General features: G+C 40.7%; 1 protein-coding gene across 1 annotated transcript in view; it reads right to left on the bottom strand.

Moving 5' to 3' along the window:
- Positions 1-18,405, bottom strand: part of LOC100654884 (phosphatidylinositol 3,4,5-trisphosphate 3-phosphatase TPTE2-like) — a 311,464-nt gene that overhangs the window by 24,495 nt on the left and 268,564 nt on the right. Inside the window, exons 20-21 of the mRNA XM_064270194.1 lie at positions 17,530-17,610; positions 14,074-14,179 (exon numbers count right to left, since the gene is read on the bottom strand). Coding sequence (XP_064126264.1) covers positions 14,074-14,179; positions 17,530-17,610 — 187 coding nt within the window. The remainder of the gene's footprint in view (positions 1-14,073; positions 14,180-17,529; positions 17,611-18,405) is intronic.

Genomic DNA, 18,405 nt, shown 5'->3' with positions numbered 1-18,405 from the left:
CCCTTTATCACTGCTCTTATTCAACATTGTGTTGGAGGTCCTAGCCAGAGCAATTAGGCTAGATAAAGAAATAAAGGGCATCCAGATTGGCAAGGAAGAAGTAAAAGTACCTCTATTTGCAGATGACATGATCTTATATACAGAAAACCCTAAGGAATCCTCCAGAAAACTACTGAAACTAATAGAAGAGTTCAGCAGAGTATCAGGATACAAGATAAACATACAAAAATCAGTTGGGTTCCTCTACACGAACAAAAAGAACATCGAAGAGGAAATCACCAAACCAATGCCATTTACAGTAGCCCCCAAGAAGATAAAATACGTAGGAATAAATCTTACCAGAGATGTAAAAGACTTACACAAAGAAAACTAGAGTACGCTTCTGCAAGAAACCAAAAGAGACTTACATAAGTGGAAGAACATACCTTGCTCATGGATAGGAAGACTTAACATTGTGAAAATATCTATTCTACCAAAAGCGATCTGTACATTTAATGCAATTCCGATCTAAATCCCAGCGACATTCTTTAATGAGATGGAGAAACAAATCGCCAACTTCATATGGAAGGGAAAGAGGCCCCGGATAAATAAGGTATTACTGAAAAAGAAGAACAGAGTGGGAGGTGTCACTTTACCTGATTTTAGAGCCTATTATACCGCCACAGTAGTCGAAACAGCCTGGTACCTGTACAACAACAGATACATGGACCAATGGAACAGAATTGAGAATCCAGACATAAATCCATCCACATATGAGCAGCTGATATTTGACAAAGTCCCCAAAACAGTTAAATGGGGAAAAGAGTCTTTTTAATAAATGGTGCTGGCATAACTGGATATCCATCTGCAAGAAAATGAAACAAGACCCATACCTCACTCCATGCAGAAAAGCTAACTCAAAATGGATCAAAGACCGAAATATAAAATCTAAAACGATAAAGATCATGGAAGAAAAAAGAGACAACATTAGGAGCCCTAATATATGGCATAAACCGTATACAAAACATTATTAAGAATGTAGAAGAAAAACTAGATAACTGGGAGCGCCTAAAAATCAAACACCTATGCTCATCCAAAGACTTCACCGAAAGAATAAAAAGACTACCTACAGACTGGGAAAAAGTTTTTAGCTGTGACATTTCTGATCAGCACCTGATCTCTAAAATCTACATGATACTGCAAAAGCTCAACTGCAAAAAGACAAATAACCCATTAAAAGATGGGCAAAAGATATGAATAGACTCTTCACTAAAGAAGACATTCAGGTAGCTAACATATATGAGGAAATGTTCACGATCATTAGCCATTAGAGAAACGCAGATCAAAACTACAATGAGATTTCATCTCACTCCAACAAGGCTGGCATTAATCCAAAAAACACAAAATAATCAATGTTGGAGAGGCTGTGGAGAGATTGGAACACTTATACACTGCTGGTGGGAATGTAAAATGGTACAACCACTTTGGAAATCGATTTGGCGCTTCCTTAAAAAGCTTGAAATAGAAGTACTATACGATCCAGCAATCCCACTCCTTGGAATATATCCTAGAGAAATAAGAGCCTTTACACAAACAGATATATGCACACCCATGTTTATTGCAGCACTGTTTACAATAGCAAAAAGATGGAAACAACCAAGGTGCCCATCAACGGATGAATGGATAAATAAATTACGGCATATTCACACAATGGAATCTACGCATCGACAAAGAACAGTGAGGAATCTGTGAAACATTTCATAACACGGAGGAAACTGGAAGGCATTATGCTGAGTGAAATTATTTGCAAAAGGACAAATATTGTATAAGAACAGTAGTATAAGAACTTGAGAAATAGTTTAAACTGAGAAGAAAACACTCTTTTGTGTTTACAAGGAGGGGAGGGAGGGAGGGTGGGAGAGGAGCATTCACTAATTAGATAGTAGATAAGAGGTACTTTACGTGAAGGGAAAGACAGCACACAATACAGGCGAGGTCAGCACAACTGGACTAAACCAAAAGGAAAGAAGTTTCCTGAATAAACTGAATGCTTCAAAGGCCAGCATAGCAGGGGCAGGGGTCTGGGGACCATGGTTTCAGGGGACATCTAAGTCAATTGGCATAATAAAATCTATTAAGAAAATATTCTGCATCCCACTTTGAAGAGTGGCGTCTGGGGTCTTAAACGCTAGCAAGCAGCCATCTAGGATGCATCAATTGGTCTCAACCCACCTGGATCAAAGGAGAATGAAGAACACCAAGGACACAAGGCAATTACGAATCCAAGAGACAGAAAGGGCCACATGAACCAGAGACTACATCATCCTGAGACCAGAGGAACTAGATGGTGCCCGGCTACAACCGATGACTGCCCTGACAGGGAACACAACAGAGAACCCCTGAGGGAACAGGAGAGCAATGGGATGCAGACCCCAAATTCTCATAAAAAGACCAGACTTAATGGTCTGACTGAGACTAGAAGGACCCCAGTGGTCATGGCCCTCAGACTTTCTTTTGGCCCAGGACATGAAACATTCCTGAAGCCAACTCTTCAGACATGGATTGGACTGGACAGTGGGTTGGAGAGGGATGCTGGTGAGGAGTGAGCTTCTTGGATCAGGTGGACACTTGAGACTATGTTGGCATCTCCTGCCTGGAGGGGAGATGAGACGGTGGAAGGGGTTAGAAGCTGGTGAAATGGACATGAAAAGAGAGAGTGGAGCGAGAGAGCGGGCTGTCTCATTAGGGGGAGAGTAATTGGGAGTGTGTAGCAAGATGTATATGGGTTTTTGTGTGAGAGACTGACTTGATTTGTAAACTTTCACTTAAAGCACAATAAAAATTAAAAAAAAAAAAAAAACAAACAACTCACCATGACAAAGTGGGATTTATACCAGGTATGCAGGGATGGTTCAACATTAGAAAAACAATTAATGTAATCCATCATATAAATAAAAAGTCAAGAATAGGTTGATTGTTACCAAAGACAGTACAGGGAGGGAGGGATAATCACTAACTAGACAGCAGACAAGTGTTAATTCTGGTGAAGGGTAAGACAATACACAATGTGGGGAAAGTCAGCACAACATGACCAAGGCAAAATAAGACACGGAAGAGGTACACAAGAGTAAAGAGCAGCAATGGTACATGTTATGACACGTTCAATCCTCCAACCATAGTAATTACAATCAATGGTTTGGGAGTGGATACATGGGCTAATATGTATGATAAATATGTGAGGGGTTATACAGGAGTATGCTCAAGTACATATATAGGTATGGTTGTGTTTTCTCTACATACATATTTGTAAATGCTTCACGTATACTCATACGTATAATAGAGCATATAGGGTGCATAGCTACAGAAACTACTTAGAAATCAGCACTGAACCACTGGACATGAAGGCTAAGGACCACAGTCTCAGGAGACATCTAGGTCAATTAGCAAAACACAGTTCATAAGGATAACGTCCTACATCCTAGCCTGGTGAGTAGCTTCTGGAGTCTTAAAAACTTGTGAGTGCTATCTAAGAAGCAACTATTGGTCTCTTCCCACCAGGAACAAAGGAGAATGAAGAAAACCCAAGTCCCAATGAAGCAATGAATCCAAAAGACTAACCAAAACCAAAAAACCAAACCCACTGCCTTTGAGTTGATTCTGACTCATAGTGACCCTATAGGACAGTAGCAGAACCGCCGCATAGGGTTTCCAAGAAGCAGCTGGTGGATTCAAACTGACAGCCTTTTGGTTAAGTGGCTGGATGCTTAACCACTGTACCACTAGGACTCCAGATGGTACCCAGCTACCACTGTTGACTGCTCTGACCGGGATCACGATAGACGCTCCTGGGCAGAATGGGTAAAAATGTAGAACAAAATTAAAAAAAAAAGACCAGACTTACTGGTCTGATAGAGTTTGGAGGAAGCCATCAGGGTATTGGCCAGGACAAGCTTCTAACTTGAAACTATGGACACTCTCAGATGCCATCTTTAATTAAGTCAGACAATAGATGGGGCTATGAAATCAATAATAACATCCCTTAAGAATGTGTTCCTTAGAACAATCAGCTATACGGGACCAAAAGGGCAACATTTGCCCAAAACCAAAGATGAGCAGGCAGGGAAACTAGATGAATGGAAATGGGGAACGCAGGGAGAAATGGGGAGAGTGCTGACATATTGTGGGGATTGCTGACATAATGTGGGGATTGCAGCCAATGTCTCAAGACAATTTGTGAAAGAATCAATGATTGGAAAATTAACTTGCTATGTAAACTTCACCTCAAGCTTGGAAAAGAAAAAACCAACATTCAGCCTCCTTATAACAAAAAATAAAATGGAAACACTTCAAAAATAAATAAAAATAAAAGCCTCTATTTTATGTGGGGCAGTTCTACTCTGTCACTTAGGGTCTCTATGAGTTGAAAACAACTAGACCGCACCTAACAACAACATTTTATGCTAGCCTGAGACAGGAAACCAAGCCCAAAAAACTCCACTGGACTTCACCTGCGGTACCTATATATAAATTTGGGCGAGGTCCTCTCTTCTCCAGATCTGCACCTTAAAGTTTTAACCGAACCATGTCTCCACAGGGCTGAAACAAAACCCAAGATATTCTTAACAGAGAAACCAGGCTGAGATAACATAATTCTAAAAAAAACTTGTTAAAAACATTTTTAAGCTTACAATTTTGTGAAACTATTTCTATTCTCATTGTTCATATTAGAGAAATATTAAAACTCCATTAGACTAAAAGACTAGACATTAATGCCTGTTTGTCTCCTTGGAATAGTTAATACTCACGAAGGTTTGCCTAGATACTGTCATTACCGCTGTTAACAAAGAGGAAACTGAAGCACAGTATATACAATACAGGCTGTCACGCTACTGAGTTGGTTTCACAGTTGGGTTTCAATGTCTTAGTGGAAGAAACTGCTCCAAAGGCAGACTGTGTTGCATCTCACGCTGCAGCGTAAAGCAGCACAGGTCATTTTGCTGGGGCCCACCAAGTGTGGACAGGAAGGGGAGCAGGGACCTGCTGGCCCCACCCCTACACACCTGTCAGAGCAGCCTGGGCACCTCTTCCCCTGGGGAGGTCTGACAACCATTGGGGTTCTGAATGAGATCAGCCATTAGACACTACAAACCTGTCCCTCATGATCTACACGCGTCCCAGGAAGCAGTCGTCCTGGAGCACTCTGTAGTCTACAGAGCCTTTTCACAAGCAGCTGCTGATCTATATACACAAGTGGTGTGTTTTGAGGGTTTCCCTGCACAATGCTTGTTTGAAGATCTAGAAGTTTCCCACAGAAGTGATGCCACTGGGTTAAAGTTTGTTTTCGGAAGCCAGAAATTTATTTAATGTTTGTGGTAACCCATCAAAATACCCCAGCAAGAGGTGCTGGGGATATGTGTAGGAGAAATAAACGTAAGTAAATAATTTTAAAAAAAAGCAACTTGCATTTTAACTAACAATTATAATTTATATTTGAACTATGTAGTTTTTATTTTTTTAAAGGATTCTTTTATTTATGAATAACCGAACTGAGTATTAAGGAAAATTCATCTAGAACTTGTTTATGGAACTCTTTTTTTTTTAACTAATTTTTATTAAGATTCAAGTGAACATTTACCATTCCAATCAGTCTGTCACATGTAAGTTTACATACATCTTACTCCCTTCTCCCACTTGCTCTCCCCCTATTGAGTCAGCCCTTTCAGTCTCTCGTTTCGTGCCAATTTTGCCGTCTTCCCTCTCTCTCTATCTTCCCATCCCCCCTCCAGTCAAGAGTTGCCAACACACTCTCCCGTGTCCACCTGATTTAATTAGCTCGCTCTTTATCAGCATCTCTCTCCCTCCCGCTGACCAGTCCTTTTCATGCCTGATAAGTTGTCTTCGGGGATGGTTCCTGTCCTGTGCCATCAGAAGTTCTGGGGAGCATTGTCTCTGGGATTCCTCTAGTTGCAGTCATACCATTAGGTATGGTCTTTTTATGAGAAATTGGGGTCTGCATCCCACTGATCTCCTGCTCCCTCAGGGGTTCTCTGTTGTGCTCCCTGACAGGGCAGACATGGATTGTGGCCGGGCACCAACTAGTTCTTCTGGTCTCAGGATAATGTAGGTCTCTGGTTCATGTGGCCCTTTCTGTCTCTTGGGTTCTTAGTTGTCGTGTGACCTTGGTGTTCTTCCTTTGCCTTTGCTCCAGGTGGGTTGAGACCAAATGATGTATCTTAGATGGCCGTTTGTTGGCATTTAGGACCCCAGACGCCACAATTCAAAGTGGGATGCAGAATGTTTTCATAATAGAATTATTTTGCCCATTGACTTAGAAGTCCCCTCAAACCATGTTCCCCAGACCCTAGCCCCTGCTCCGCTGACCTTTGAAGCTTTCATTTTATCCCGGAAACCTCTTTGCTTTTAGTCCAGTCCAATTAGGCTGACCTTCCTTGTATTGAGTGTTGTCTTTCCCTTCACCCAAAGCAGTTCTTATCTACTGATTGATCAATAAAAAACCCTCTCCCTCCCTCCCTCCCTCCCCTCTTTGTAACCACAAAAGTATGTGTTTTTCTCCGTTTTTTCTATTTCTCAAGATCTTATAATAGTGGTCTTATACAATATTTGTCCTTTTTCCTCTGACTCATTTCGCTCAGCATAATGCCTTCCAAATTCCTCCATGTTATGAAGTGTTTCACAGATTCGTCACTGTTCTTTATCGATGCGTAGTATTCCACTGTGTGAATATACCACAATTTATTTACCCATTCATCCGTTGACGGACATCTTGGTTGCTTCCAGCTTTTTGCTATTGTAAACAGAGCTGCAATAAACATGGGTGTGCATATATCTGTTGGTGTGAAGGCTCTTGTATCTCTAGGGTATATTCCGAGGAGTGGGATTTCTGGGTTGTATGGTAGTTCTACTTCTAACTGTTTAAGATAACGCCAGATGGATTTCTAAAGTGGTTGTACCATTTTACATTCCCACCAGCAGTGTATGAGAGTTCCAATCTCTCCGCAGCCTCTCCAACATTTATTATTTTGTGTTTTTTGGATTAATGCCAGTCTAGTTGGTGTGAGATGGAATCTCATCGTAGTTTTAATTTGCATTTCTCTAATGGTTTTAATGGCTAATGATCGAGAGCATTTTCTCATGTATCTGTTGGGTGCCTGAATATCTTCTTTAGTGAAATGTGTGTTCATATCCTTTGCCCACTTCTTGATTGGGTTGTTTGTCTTTTTGTGGTTGAGTTTTGACAGAATCATGTAGATTTTAGAGATCAGGCGCTGATCTGAGATGTCATAGCTGAATATTCTTTCCCAGTCTGTAGGTGGTCTTTTTACTCTTTTGGTGAAGTCTTTAGATGAGCATACGTGTTTGATTTTTAGGAGCTCCCAGTTATCTGGTTTCTCTTCATCATTTTTGGTAATGTTTTGTATTCTGTTTATGCCTTGTATTAGGGCTCCTAGGGTTGTCCCTATTTTTTCTTCCATGATCTTTATCGTTTTAGTCTTTATGTGTAGGTCTTTGATCCACTTGGAGTTAGTTTTTGTGCATGGTGTGAGGTATGGGTCCTGTTTCATTCTTTTGCAAATGGATATCCATTTATGCCAGCACCATTTGTTAAAAAGACTATCTTTTCCCCAATTGACTGACACTGGTCCTTTGTCAAATATCCGCTGCTCATACATGGATGGATTTATATCTGGGTTCTCAATTCTGTTCCATTGGTCTATGTGCCTGTTGTTGTACCAGTACCAGGCTGTTTTGACTACTGTAGCTGTATAATAGGTTCTGAAATCAGGTAGAGTGAGGCCTCCCACTTTCTTCTTTTTCAGTAATGCTTTGCTTATCCGGGGCTTCTTTCCCTTCCATATGAAATTAGTGATTTGTTTCTCTATCCCCTTAAAATATGACATTGGTATTTGGATTGGAAGTGCGTTATATGTATAGATGGCTTTTGGTAGAATAGACATTTTTACTATGTTAAGTCTTCCTATCCATGAGCAGGGTATGTTTTTCCACTTAAGTATGTCCTTTTGAATTTCTTGTAGTAGAGCTTTGTAGTTTTCTTTGTATAGGTCTTTTACATCCTTGGTAAGATTTATTCCTAAGTATTTTATCTTCTTGGGGGCTACTGTGAATGGTATTGATTTGGTTATTTCCTCTTCGGTGTTCTTTTTGTTGATGTAGAGGAATCCAAGTGATTTTTGTATGTTTATTTTATAACCTGAGACTCTTCCAAACTCTTCTATTAGTTTCAGTAGTTTTCTGGAGGATTCCTTAGGGTTTTCCATGTATACGATCATGTCATCTGCAAATAGTGATAGCTTTACTTCCTCCTTGCCAATCTGGATACCCTTTATTTCTTTGTCTAGCCTAATTGCCCTGGCTAGGACTTCAAGTACGATGTTGAATAAGAGCGGTGATAAAGGGCATCCTTGTCTGGTTCCCGTTCTCAAGGGAAATGCTTTCAGGTTCTCTCCATTTAGAGTGATATTGGCTGTTGGCTTTGCATAGATGCCCTTTATTATGTTGAGGAATTTTCCTTCAATTCCTATTTTGGTAAGAGTTTTTATCATGAATTGGTGTTGAACTTTGTCAAATGCCTTTTCTGCATCTATTGATAAGATCATGTGCTTTTTATCTTTTGTTTTATTTATGTGATGGATTACATTAATGGTCTTTCTGATATTAAACCAGCCTTGCATACCTGGTATAAATCCCACTTGATCAGGGTGAATTATTTTTTTGATGTGTTGTTGGATTCTTTTGGCTAGAATTTTGTTGAGGATTTTTGCATCTATGTTCATGAGGGATATAGGTCTATAATTTTCTTTTTTTGTAATGTCTTTACCTGGTTTTGGTATCAGGGAGATGGTACCTTCATAGAATGAGTTGGGTAGTATTCCGTCTTTTTCTATGCTTTGAAATACCTTCAGTAGTAGTGGTGTTAAGTCTTCTCTGAAGGTTTGGTAGAACTCTGCAGTGAAGCTGTCTGGGCCAGGACTTTTTTTTGTTGGAAGTTTTTTGATTACCGTTTCAATCTCTTTTTTTGTTATGGGTCTATTTAGTTGCTCTACTTCTGAATGTGTTAGTTTAGGTAGGTAGTATTTTTCCAAGAATTTATCCATTTCTTCTAGGTTTTCAAATTTGTTAGAGTACAATTTTACGTAGTAATCTGAAATGATTCTTTTAATTTCATTTGGCTCTGTTGTGATGTGGTCCTTCTCGTTTCTTATTCGGGTTATTTGTTTGCTTTCCTATTTTTTTTTTAGTCAGTCTAGCCAATGGTTTATCAATTTTGTTAATTTTTTCAAAGAACCAGCTTTTGGCTTTGTTAATTCTTTCAATTGTTTTTCTGTTCTCTAATTCATTTAGTTCAGCTCTAATTTTTATTATTTGTTTTCTTCTGGTGCCTGATGGGTTCTTTTGTTGCTTACTTTCTATTTGTTCAAGTTGTCGGGACAGTTCTCTGATTTTGGCTCTTTCTTCTTTTTGTATGTGTGCATTTATCGATATAAATTGGCCTCTGAGCACTGCTTTTGCTGTGTCCCAGAGGTTTTGATAGGAAGTATTTTCATTCTCGTTGCTTTCTAAGAATTTCCTTATTCCCTCCTTGATGTCTTCTATAACCCAGTCTTTTTTCAGGAGGGTATTGTTCATTTTCCAGGTATTTGATTTCTTTTCCCTAGTTTTTCTGTTACTGATTTCTAGCTTCATTGCCTTGTGGTCTGAGAAGATGCTTTGTAATATTTCGATGTTTTGGATTCTGCAAAGGTTTGTTTTATGACCTAATATGTGGTCTATTCTAGAGAATGTTCCATGTGCACTAGAAAAAAAAGTATATTTTGCAGCAGTTGGGTGGAGAGTTCTGTATAAGTCAATGAGGTCAAGTTGATTGATTGTTGTAAGCAGGTCTTCTGTGTCTCTATTGAGCTTCTTAGTGGATGTCCTGTCCTTCTCCAAAAGTGGTGTGTTGAAGTCTCCTACTATAAATGTGGAGGTATCTATCTCACTTTTCAATTCTGTTAAAATTTGATTTATGTATCTTGCAGCCCTGTCATTGGGTGCGTAAATATTTAATATGGTTATGTCTTCCTGATCAATTGTCCCTTTATCATTATATAGTGTCCTTCTTTATCCTTTGTGGTGGATTTAAGTCTAAAGTCTATTTTGTCAGAAATTAATATTGCTACTCCTCTTCTTTTTTGCTTATTATTTGCTTGATATATTTTTTTCCATCCTTTGAGTTTTAGTTTGTTTGTATCTCTAAGTCTAAGGTGTGTCTCTTGTAGGCAGCATATAGATGGATCGTGTTTCTTTATCCAGTCCGTGACTCTCTGTCTCTTTATTGGTGCATTTAGTCCATTTACATTCAGTGTAATTATAGATAAATAAGTTATTAGTGCTGTCATTTTGATGCCTTTTCATGTGTGTTGTTGGCCATTTCATTTTTCCACATACTTTTTTGTGCTGAGACGTTTTTCTTAGTAGATTGTGAGATCCTCATTTTCATAATGTTTAACTTTATGTTAGTTGAGTCGTTACGTTTTTCTTGGCTTTTTTCTTGAGTTATGGAATTGATATTCCTTTTTGTGGTTACCTTATTATTTACCCCTATTTTTCTAAGTAAAAACCTAACTTGTATCGTTCTATATCACCTTGTATCACTCTCCATCTGGCAGTTCAATGCCTCCTATATTTAGTCCCTCTTTTTGATTGTGATCATTTATCTATTGATTTCCATGATTCCCTGTTATGTGTATTATTTTGTTTATTTATTTATTTTTTAGTATTAATCTTAATTTGTTTGTTTTTGTGCTTTCCCTATTTGAGTTGCGTTGATATCAGGATGTTCTGTTTTGTGACCTTGTATTGTGCTGGAACCTGATATTATTGGTCGTCAGGCCAAACAATCTCCTTTAGCATTTCTTGTAGTCTTGGTTTAGTTTTTGCAAATTCTCTAAACTTGTGTTTATCTGTAAATATCTTAATTTCTCCTTCATATTTCAGAGAGAGTTTTGCTGGATATATGATCCTTGGTTGGCAGTTTTTCTCCTTCAGTGCTCTGTATACGTCATCCCATTCCCTTCTTGCCTGCATGGTTTCTGCTGAGTAGTCTGAACTTATTCTTATTGATTCTCCCTTGAAGAAAACCTTTCTTTTCTCCCTGGCTGCTTTTAAAATTTTCTGTTTGTCTTTGGTTTTGGCAAGTTTGATGATAATATGTCTTGGTGTTTTCCTTTTGGATCAATCTTAAATGGGGTTCGATGAGCATCTTAGATAGATATCCTTTCGTCTTTCATGATTTCAGGGAAGTTTTGTGTCAGGAGTTCTTCAACTATTTTCTCTGTGTTTTCTGTCCCCCCTCCCTGTTCTGGGACGCCAATCACCCGCAGGTTATCCTTCTTGATAGAGTCCCACATGATTCTTAGGGTTTCTTCATTTTTTTAAATTCTTTTATCTGATTTTTTTTCAGGTATGTTGGTGTTGATTCCCTGGTCCTCCAGAAGTCCCAGTCTACATTCTAATTGCTCGAATCTGCTCCTCTGACTTCCTATTGCATTGTCTAATTCTGTTATTTTATTGTTAATCTTTTGGATTTCTACATGTTGTCTCTCTATGGATTCTTGCAACTTATTAATTTTTCCACTATGTTCTTGAATAATCTTTTTGAGTTCTTCAACAGTTTCATCAGTGTGTTCCTTGGCTTTTTCTACAGTTATCCTAATTTCATTTGTGATATCTTTAAGCATTCTGTAAATTAGTTTTTTATATTCTGTATCTGATAATTCCAGGATTGTATCTTCATTTGGGAAAGATTTTGATTCTTTTGTTTGGGGGGTTGGAGAAGCTGTCATGGTCTGTTTCTTTATGTGGTTTGATATGGACTGCTGTCTCCGAGCCATCACTGGGAAACTAGTTTTTCCAGGTAATCAGCTAAAAAAAAATGCAGTCAGATCGCTATCTGAATTCCCCCTCTGGCTCAGGGTATTCGGATGTTAATGGAGCCGCCTGGGGAGGGTGGGGGAGGGATCAGACAGCTAGGAGTGTAGCACCACAGAATATAGAGCTGATCCCCGTGTTCATGCTCCGCCCGCGTCCGCCAAAAACCCGGCGGGACGGCTCCCCGGCTGGGACACTGCTCTCCCCTCTCCAAGACCAGTCACTTCCGGGGACTTCTCCCTCTGGTGCGCCGCACCGCACGCGCGAACTGGGTGGGCGTCCCCTGCACGAACGTCTGGGCCCCCCCCCGGGGTCGCTTTAGGGAAATATAGCTGATCCCCATGTTCGCGCCACACCCGCTTCCCCCCAAACTCCCAGCAGGACGGCTCCCCGGCTGGGACGCTGCTCTCCCCACTCCAAGATCAGTCACTGCCTCCCGGGTGCTTCTCCTACCGGCTGTGCCGCTACGCCGCCTGCGCCAACCCGCTAGACTCCCTCCCGGGATGGGTTCGGGGGGGTAGGGCTGGGCCCCTTGTCTGTGCCGTCTGCCCCTCTGGGCTCTGCCCCAGATCAGGCTGCAAAGGTCACCTGCCTGGTACGCTGGCTCCTAGTTCTGAAAACAATCGCTGTCTGCCCGTATTTGTTCGTTCTCCGTCTCTAAGTCTGTGTTTGTTGTTCAGAGTTCGTAGATTGTTATGTATGTGATCGATTCACTTGTTTTTCCGAGTCTTTGTTGCAAGAGGGATCCGCGGTAGCGTCCACCTAGTCCGCCATCTTGGCCCCGCCTCCGGAACTCTTTGGAAGGCTAAAAAACCTCGATTGTCTGGTTGGGTGCCAGCGCTGGCCCTACCCAGGAGGCAACTCAGGCCTCATCGTGTCCCATAATCTTGCTGGTAGAAGAGGGGCATAGAGTTTTGCTTTCAGGGTTCAGAAGCATCTCCCCCTTGCTGCATCTCTGGCAGTGAGAGCTGTGCACCCCATCCCCTCTACACAGACACCTTGGGTCCCACTGCCCCCTGATGGGGGCAGAATGCAGGGGAAGCCAGATGGGTGATGGGGAAGCTGAAAGGTGAGCCTTAAGGCTGGTTCCTCTCACGCTCTTTCTTTTCTTTCTCAAGTCCCAGAAATGGACGGTGATGCATCTGACCAACTTTCCTGCATCCCTGGATGTGGTGGAACCCAGTCATGATTTTATCTCTCTCCTTACATTCTGGAAGTAGGCAAACAGTTAGTTCTTCTGATATTTTAAGAATTTTAATTATTCGTAATAACTGGTAACAGCCAGGAGGACTGAAAGGCCCCCCTATTCATAAGCCCAGCTTTCTCCCAGCCCTTTCCATTTTCAAATAGATTCAGGTAGGGAGGCTAAGGTGGGCTTAAGTGCTGTCCTTTAGGAAACTTTTGCTGGCCCTAGGCTGGGCTGTGTGCCCAGAGCACAGCAGACAGTCCTTTATCTGTGTGCTCAGGCCTCTCCTCTGCCTCCTTATGGGCAAGGCCTCCTTATGGCAACTCCTCCTTATGGGCAAGGAAGCATCAGCACAGGGCCCACCCAAAGCAGGTATTCAATAGATATGTGTAAAAAGAACCAGTGGGTGACAAATAAAGTAAAATTCACTTGCAGTACAGATATTTAAGACATGTGGATGGAGATTTTGGGGGAAAAAGGGTTGCTGGTGGGAGTGGGAGGGAAAAGGGATGAGCAGAAAGGGGTCTCTGAGAAAATGGTATGGGATCTGGGGATGCCTCCACCAAAGAGCCCTGAACTAGAGGTGAGTGCGAGAAAGAAGTAGCTTCAAGGGTGCACAGCCCCCTCTTCTCTCCTCCGTCAGAGGTTCTACCCTGGAAGTCCACTCTGGGTGAGGCCAGAGGAGCAATGAGAAGAGGAAAAGAGGGAAGGGAATGGAGCGGCTCAAATTGGTTATGTCTGTAAAGGCAAGACAAGAGTTGGGAAAGGGAAAAGGGGAAGGAAGCATAAGAGTTGACAATATGGCCATAGGATCACTGAGCTAATGGACAATTCCAGGCATGGAGACAGTTAATATGTGAGGATACATAAAAAGACAGCTATGAGTTGGGACTGTCTGTGTATACAGATATGAACAAAACCTTCCTGCCCAATTCTTCAGTTATAGCTAAAGCACTTACCATGAATTGAATGAATAACAATGCATTTTACAAAGAGGATTTTGCTTGGAGGAAGAGCCCAGTGGTAGACATTTTTCACTTCGGCAAAATATCCAACATACCTATTCTGAAAAATAATAGAAGCCTTGATTTAAGTGGAGATAAAGTCTAATGTTAGCATTGCTGATTTTTTTTTTTTTTTACTTATAGCTGGTTTAGGACAGTAATTAATTAAGGAAACATTTACTGGGTGTCCATTATATACCTAGGCATTTTTATGTATCTTGCTTCACAGTTACCTTGAAAAAAAAATGAACTAATTGTTGTGGGGGATGTAGCAAATAAGGAGGCAAGTCTTGCCTGCAAGCTGTTGATGATTGAGAGGGCAACGAACTAAACAAGCAACAAAACAGCTACAACAACAGTACAGCAAGATGCAGCTAACGCAACTCGGAAAGTCTGGATATGGGGGTGGAAGCTTAAGTGACTGAGTTTGGTAGACACACAGAGTAGCCTCCTAGGCATGGAGAGCAGAGTATGTGAAAACTCAAGACGAAGATCTCTACAAGTCATTAGTACATTACATGCCACTTCATTACATGAAAAAGCTAAGAGCTTCTTCAGTCTCCATTTCCCTAATGCTATTTTCACAAGGAAGCCCTGGAATGCTCTCAGCCTCTTCTACGGCAAGCCAATCACCAGGGCTCTCCTCGAATCTTTCTTCTCCCCACCAGAACTCTAACACTGAATCCAGTGGACTTAAAAGTTCGCAGTTCCTTCCTCACTTGTTGGGCAGTGTTAATAAATTTAACTGCCATGCTTTCCATTGGAACGTGCTGGTCATGAGACAGGCCCGTGCAAGCTCTTAATTCAGTGGTGGATGAAATGTGGTTTGTGTAATGGCCCACAACGCAAGGCTAGAATGTGATGGTATCTGAGAACTACCACCTCACACAGGGGACTCCGCAGTGGGACCTTGCCAACAGGGCTCTCAAGCTTGAAGATGAGCCCTTACCTGCTAACCCAGTGAATCAAAAGAGATGAAATTGTAACCTACAATGTGCCTGTTCTGGTCTAAGGCTAGGGAAACTTGAATGACCCGGTCTAAAGCTAGGGAAACTTGAATGACCACAAAAGAAACAGGAAGGGGAGATGTACACGGAGACTCATTGAAGGAGCTACACCTAACATCCCCTTGGCTTCTGCCACTAGTTCTCCACCTCCCACTAAAGGCCTGTAACCCCATCATGGCCCTCAAGTTGCTTTTGTTCCCACCCTTCATTCTCCTACAGCCTAAAACAACAAGGGCTTGTAGAAGAATTTAATAAAACTGACACCTATGTTAAGAGCTAATGCGGGCTACGGCTGCTAACCAAAAGGTCAGCAGTTTGAATCCACCAGCCACTCCCTTGAAACCCTATGTAGCAGCTCTACTCTGTCCTGTAGGGTTGCTATGAGTCAGAATTGACTCGATGGCAACAGGTTTGGTGTTTTGGTTTTGGACACATTTTTAGCAAGTACTCTGTACAAACAAAGAAGTACTATACTAAGCCCTTTGGGATGCAAAATGTACAAAGATTGGTAAATGTGGTTCTTGCTCTCAAAAACAGTAGAGACGTTATGACTTTAAATGGCTAAACAATAATGTAAAGTGACTTAAGTCTCTAAAAGAAACACAAAGTGCTGTGAGAATTGAGAAAGCAAGACTACTTCAGGCTGGGAAAGGAAAGGGATACCAGGACAAGGAACCCACATGAGCAATAGCAGGTGGGTACGAAGCGTTGACAGGCTCAGGAGAACAGCAAATACTACAGATGTGTTAACATTAGAGTGTGGGATATGTGGTTGCAAATAGTGGAAGAAAAGGTTGGAAAATCAAATGGTAGAAAACTCTGAGTGCCAGGTTAACACATTTGGATTTGTTTACATTGGCAGTGGGGACCATTACAGTTTTTGAGCATGGAGATAGCACAATTAGAGCTGCGCTTCAGGAAGTTTCTGAGTTTGTGTATTAATTTTAGCTTATAGCTTATGGTTATCTTTTTTTTTTTTATGGCTTATGGTTATCTTTTTTTTTTTTGCTTGGATGTGGTGAATAAGTATCAGTGGCTAACACTGAGTTTTTTAGCATCAAACTGTAAAGATTTATGGCCAGTAGTTAGAGTGGCCTCCTAACAAGGTCAAGGGTTAATTCTCTCTTCAATTCCTGTCAGGGGAAATAATGGGATTCAGAGTATGACAACTTCCATTTGAATTCTTGGTTCAAAAAGTTAATTTCTCTGAACCTTGATTTGTAAAATGGGAATCATAATGGCACCTACTCTTAGGGTTGTTGAGAATATTAAATAAGATAATGAACATAAAGCCCTTAGCATAGTTCAGCAAAGTCTAGAATATTGTAAGCTCTAAAGGATAAATGTCCTGATTTCTTTAATCAACAAATAATTAGGAATAAAAAAAGAGGTGGAAGCTTATAAATTAATAGAGTAAGACTCTTAAGTAAGAGACATAGCATCAAATGAACTACGTGGACCTTGTTGGATCCTGATGGAGATAAACCAAATTCTAAAAATTTTAAATTTAAAGACAATTATGGAAATGTAAACATGTATTAGACATTTGATATTATTAAGGTGCTATTAAGGTATGTTTAGGTATAGTATGTGGTATTAAGGTTATGTTTCTTTTTTAAGAGTCTTTATCTCAGATGTCCTGCTGAACTACTTGTGGTATAAAAGATAATATAACTAAGATTTGCTTCAAAACAATTCAGATTTAGGGGAGTGGCCAGTTGGGAGGGTGAGGAAAGCAGGAAGCCATGGCTGGCTATGTGCTGAAATGATCATTGAAACTGCGTGGTGAGTATAAGGGGATTTATTGTACGATTCTCTGGACTTTTGTATGTTTGAAAATTTCCATAATAAATCATTTTTAAAAGGTAAAAATAAGGTAGAAGTATATATTTCACAGACTGAAATAACATATGTAAAAGTGCACTAGTGCCTGGTATACAACAGGTTCTTGAAAAAAATGCTAATTTGCTCCTTCCTTTCACTTTCAAATGTTATGCGCAGGTTGAACGGACCCAGTAGGGGTTTGTGAAAGATTTGGTTCCTCTCTACAGGGAAATAAAAGGTTGGTGACTTTAGATAATCTCCAGAGGTCTGGAATCTTAGGGCTTAGACTTCCCTACTTGAGGAAGATAATCAACTCAGGAGCTCTGTACACAATAACCAACAGAAAATGGAATGCAGAAAGCTCTGGGGAGAACCCAATGCTTCCCAAAACAAGCAGCCCCCAAGGTGCAGCTCTCAGGCTCTGGGAGGGATCAAGGCTACTTGGCCTGTCACAGGGCACCCAGCTGCCACCGCCTGGTCACCACGGGAGAAGAGTCTAAGATGAAACCAAATAATAAGTACCACTCTCAGCCCACTCCCCCAAAGAACCATATCCCTCCCTTTTTAAAAGAAAACTTACCTGGGAAGGTGTTTCTACTCCCTGAAATTTAGAGCTAGTGGTTTTATCTGTTCGGCGTTCTCCAAAATAATAAAGGCTTTCCTACAGAAAAGGGAAAGTCCAACCATGGTTCATCTGCACTCTTCCCTGCCCTATGTAAGGCAGCATTCTTAAAGTTTTTAAGGGCACATAATTTCCTTAAGTTAGTGGTTTTTGGGCAGAAGCTACCCAAAATAACAAAATTAACAAAGCCACATTATAAACTGCTGTCATGCAAAGATTCATAAAGACATGGAACTTGAGCTCTGGGAAACCGTAAGGACTATCTGGTCCAGCCCTTTTTTTTAACCTTCCTTATGAGAAGACTGAGACCAAAAGAAAACCTAGTGACCTATCATGGGGACATATACAGACAGAACAGGCCCTGGAATATAGATAGGTCTCCTGGCTCTCAGTCTAGGGCTCTAGATCAGTGGCTTTCAAACATTTTATATTTTAAGCTATAATCTACACGTCCACATTAATAAACCTATCAGACAAACATACATACACACATAACTGAAACAAACATTCACAAAACAATACTTACCTTTTGATATTTTCTAATCTATTCATTTTTTTAAAAAAAAAATGCTGGTCACAACCCAATACATTGATTTTTTTGTTTTTTTCTAATAGATCAGGATTCACAGTTTGTAAAACACTGTCTTAGAGCACCAATTTTCAAAACTTGTGTGTCTCAATTCAGAAAAAAAAAAAGCAAGTGGTGGAATTAAGGGTGCTGGGCATTGGGCATAAGCCATAGCCTTTCTTCTCTAGACCATATCCTGAGTCAGGGACAATATGGCACAAAGGAGACTGAGGACCCTGCTTGTAAAGGTGGAAACAGCCCACTCT

The sequence above is a fragment of the Loxodonta africana genome, chromosome 17 (genome assembly GCF_030014295.1).
Source record: "Loxodonta africana isolate mLoxAfr1 chromosome 17, mLoxAfr1.hap2, whole genome shotgun sequence".
In the NCBI taxonomy this organism is placed as follows: Eukaryota; Metazoa; Chordata; class Mammalia; order Proboscidea; family Elephantidae; genus Loxodonta; species Loxodonta africana.
Note: the sequence above shows the minus strand (reverse complement) of the source record. Positions and strands in the feature narration are given on the sequence as shown.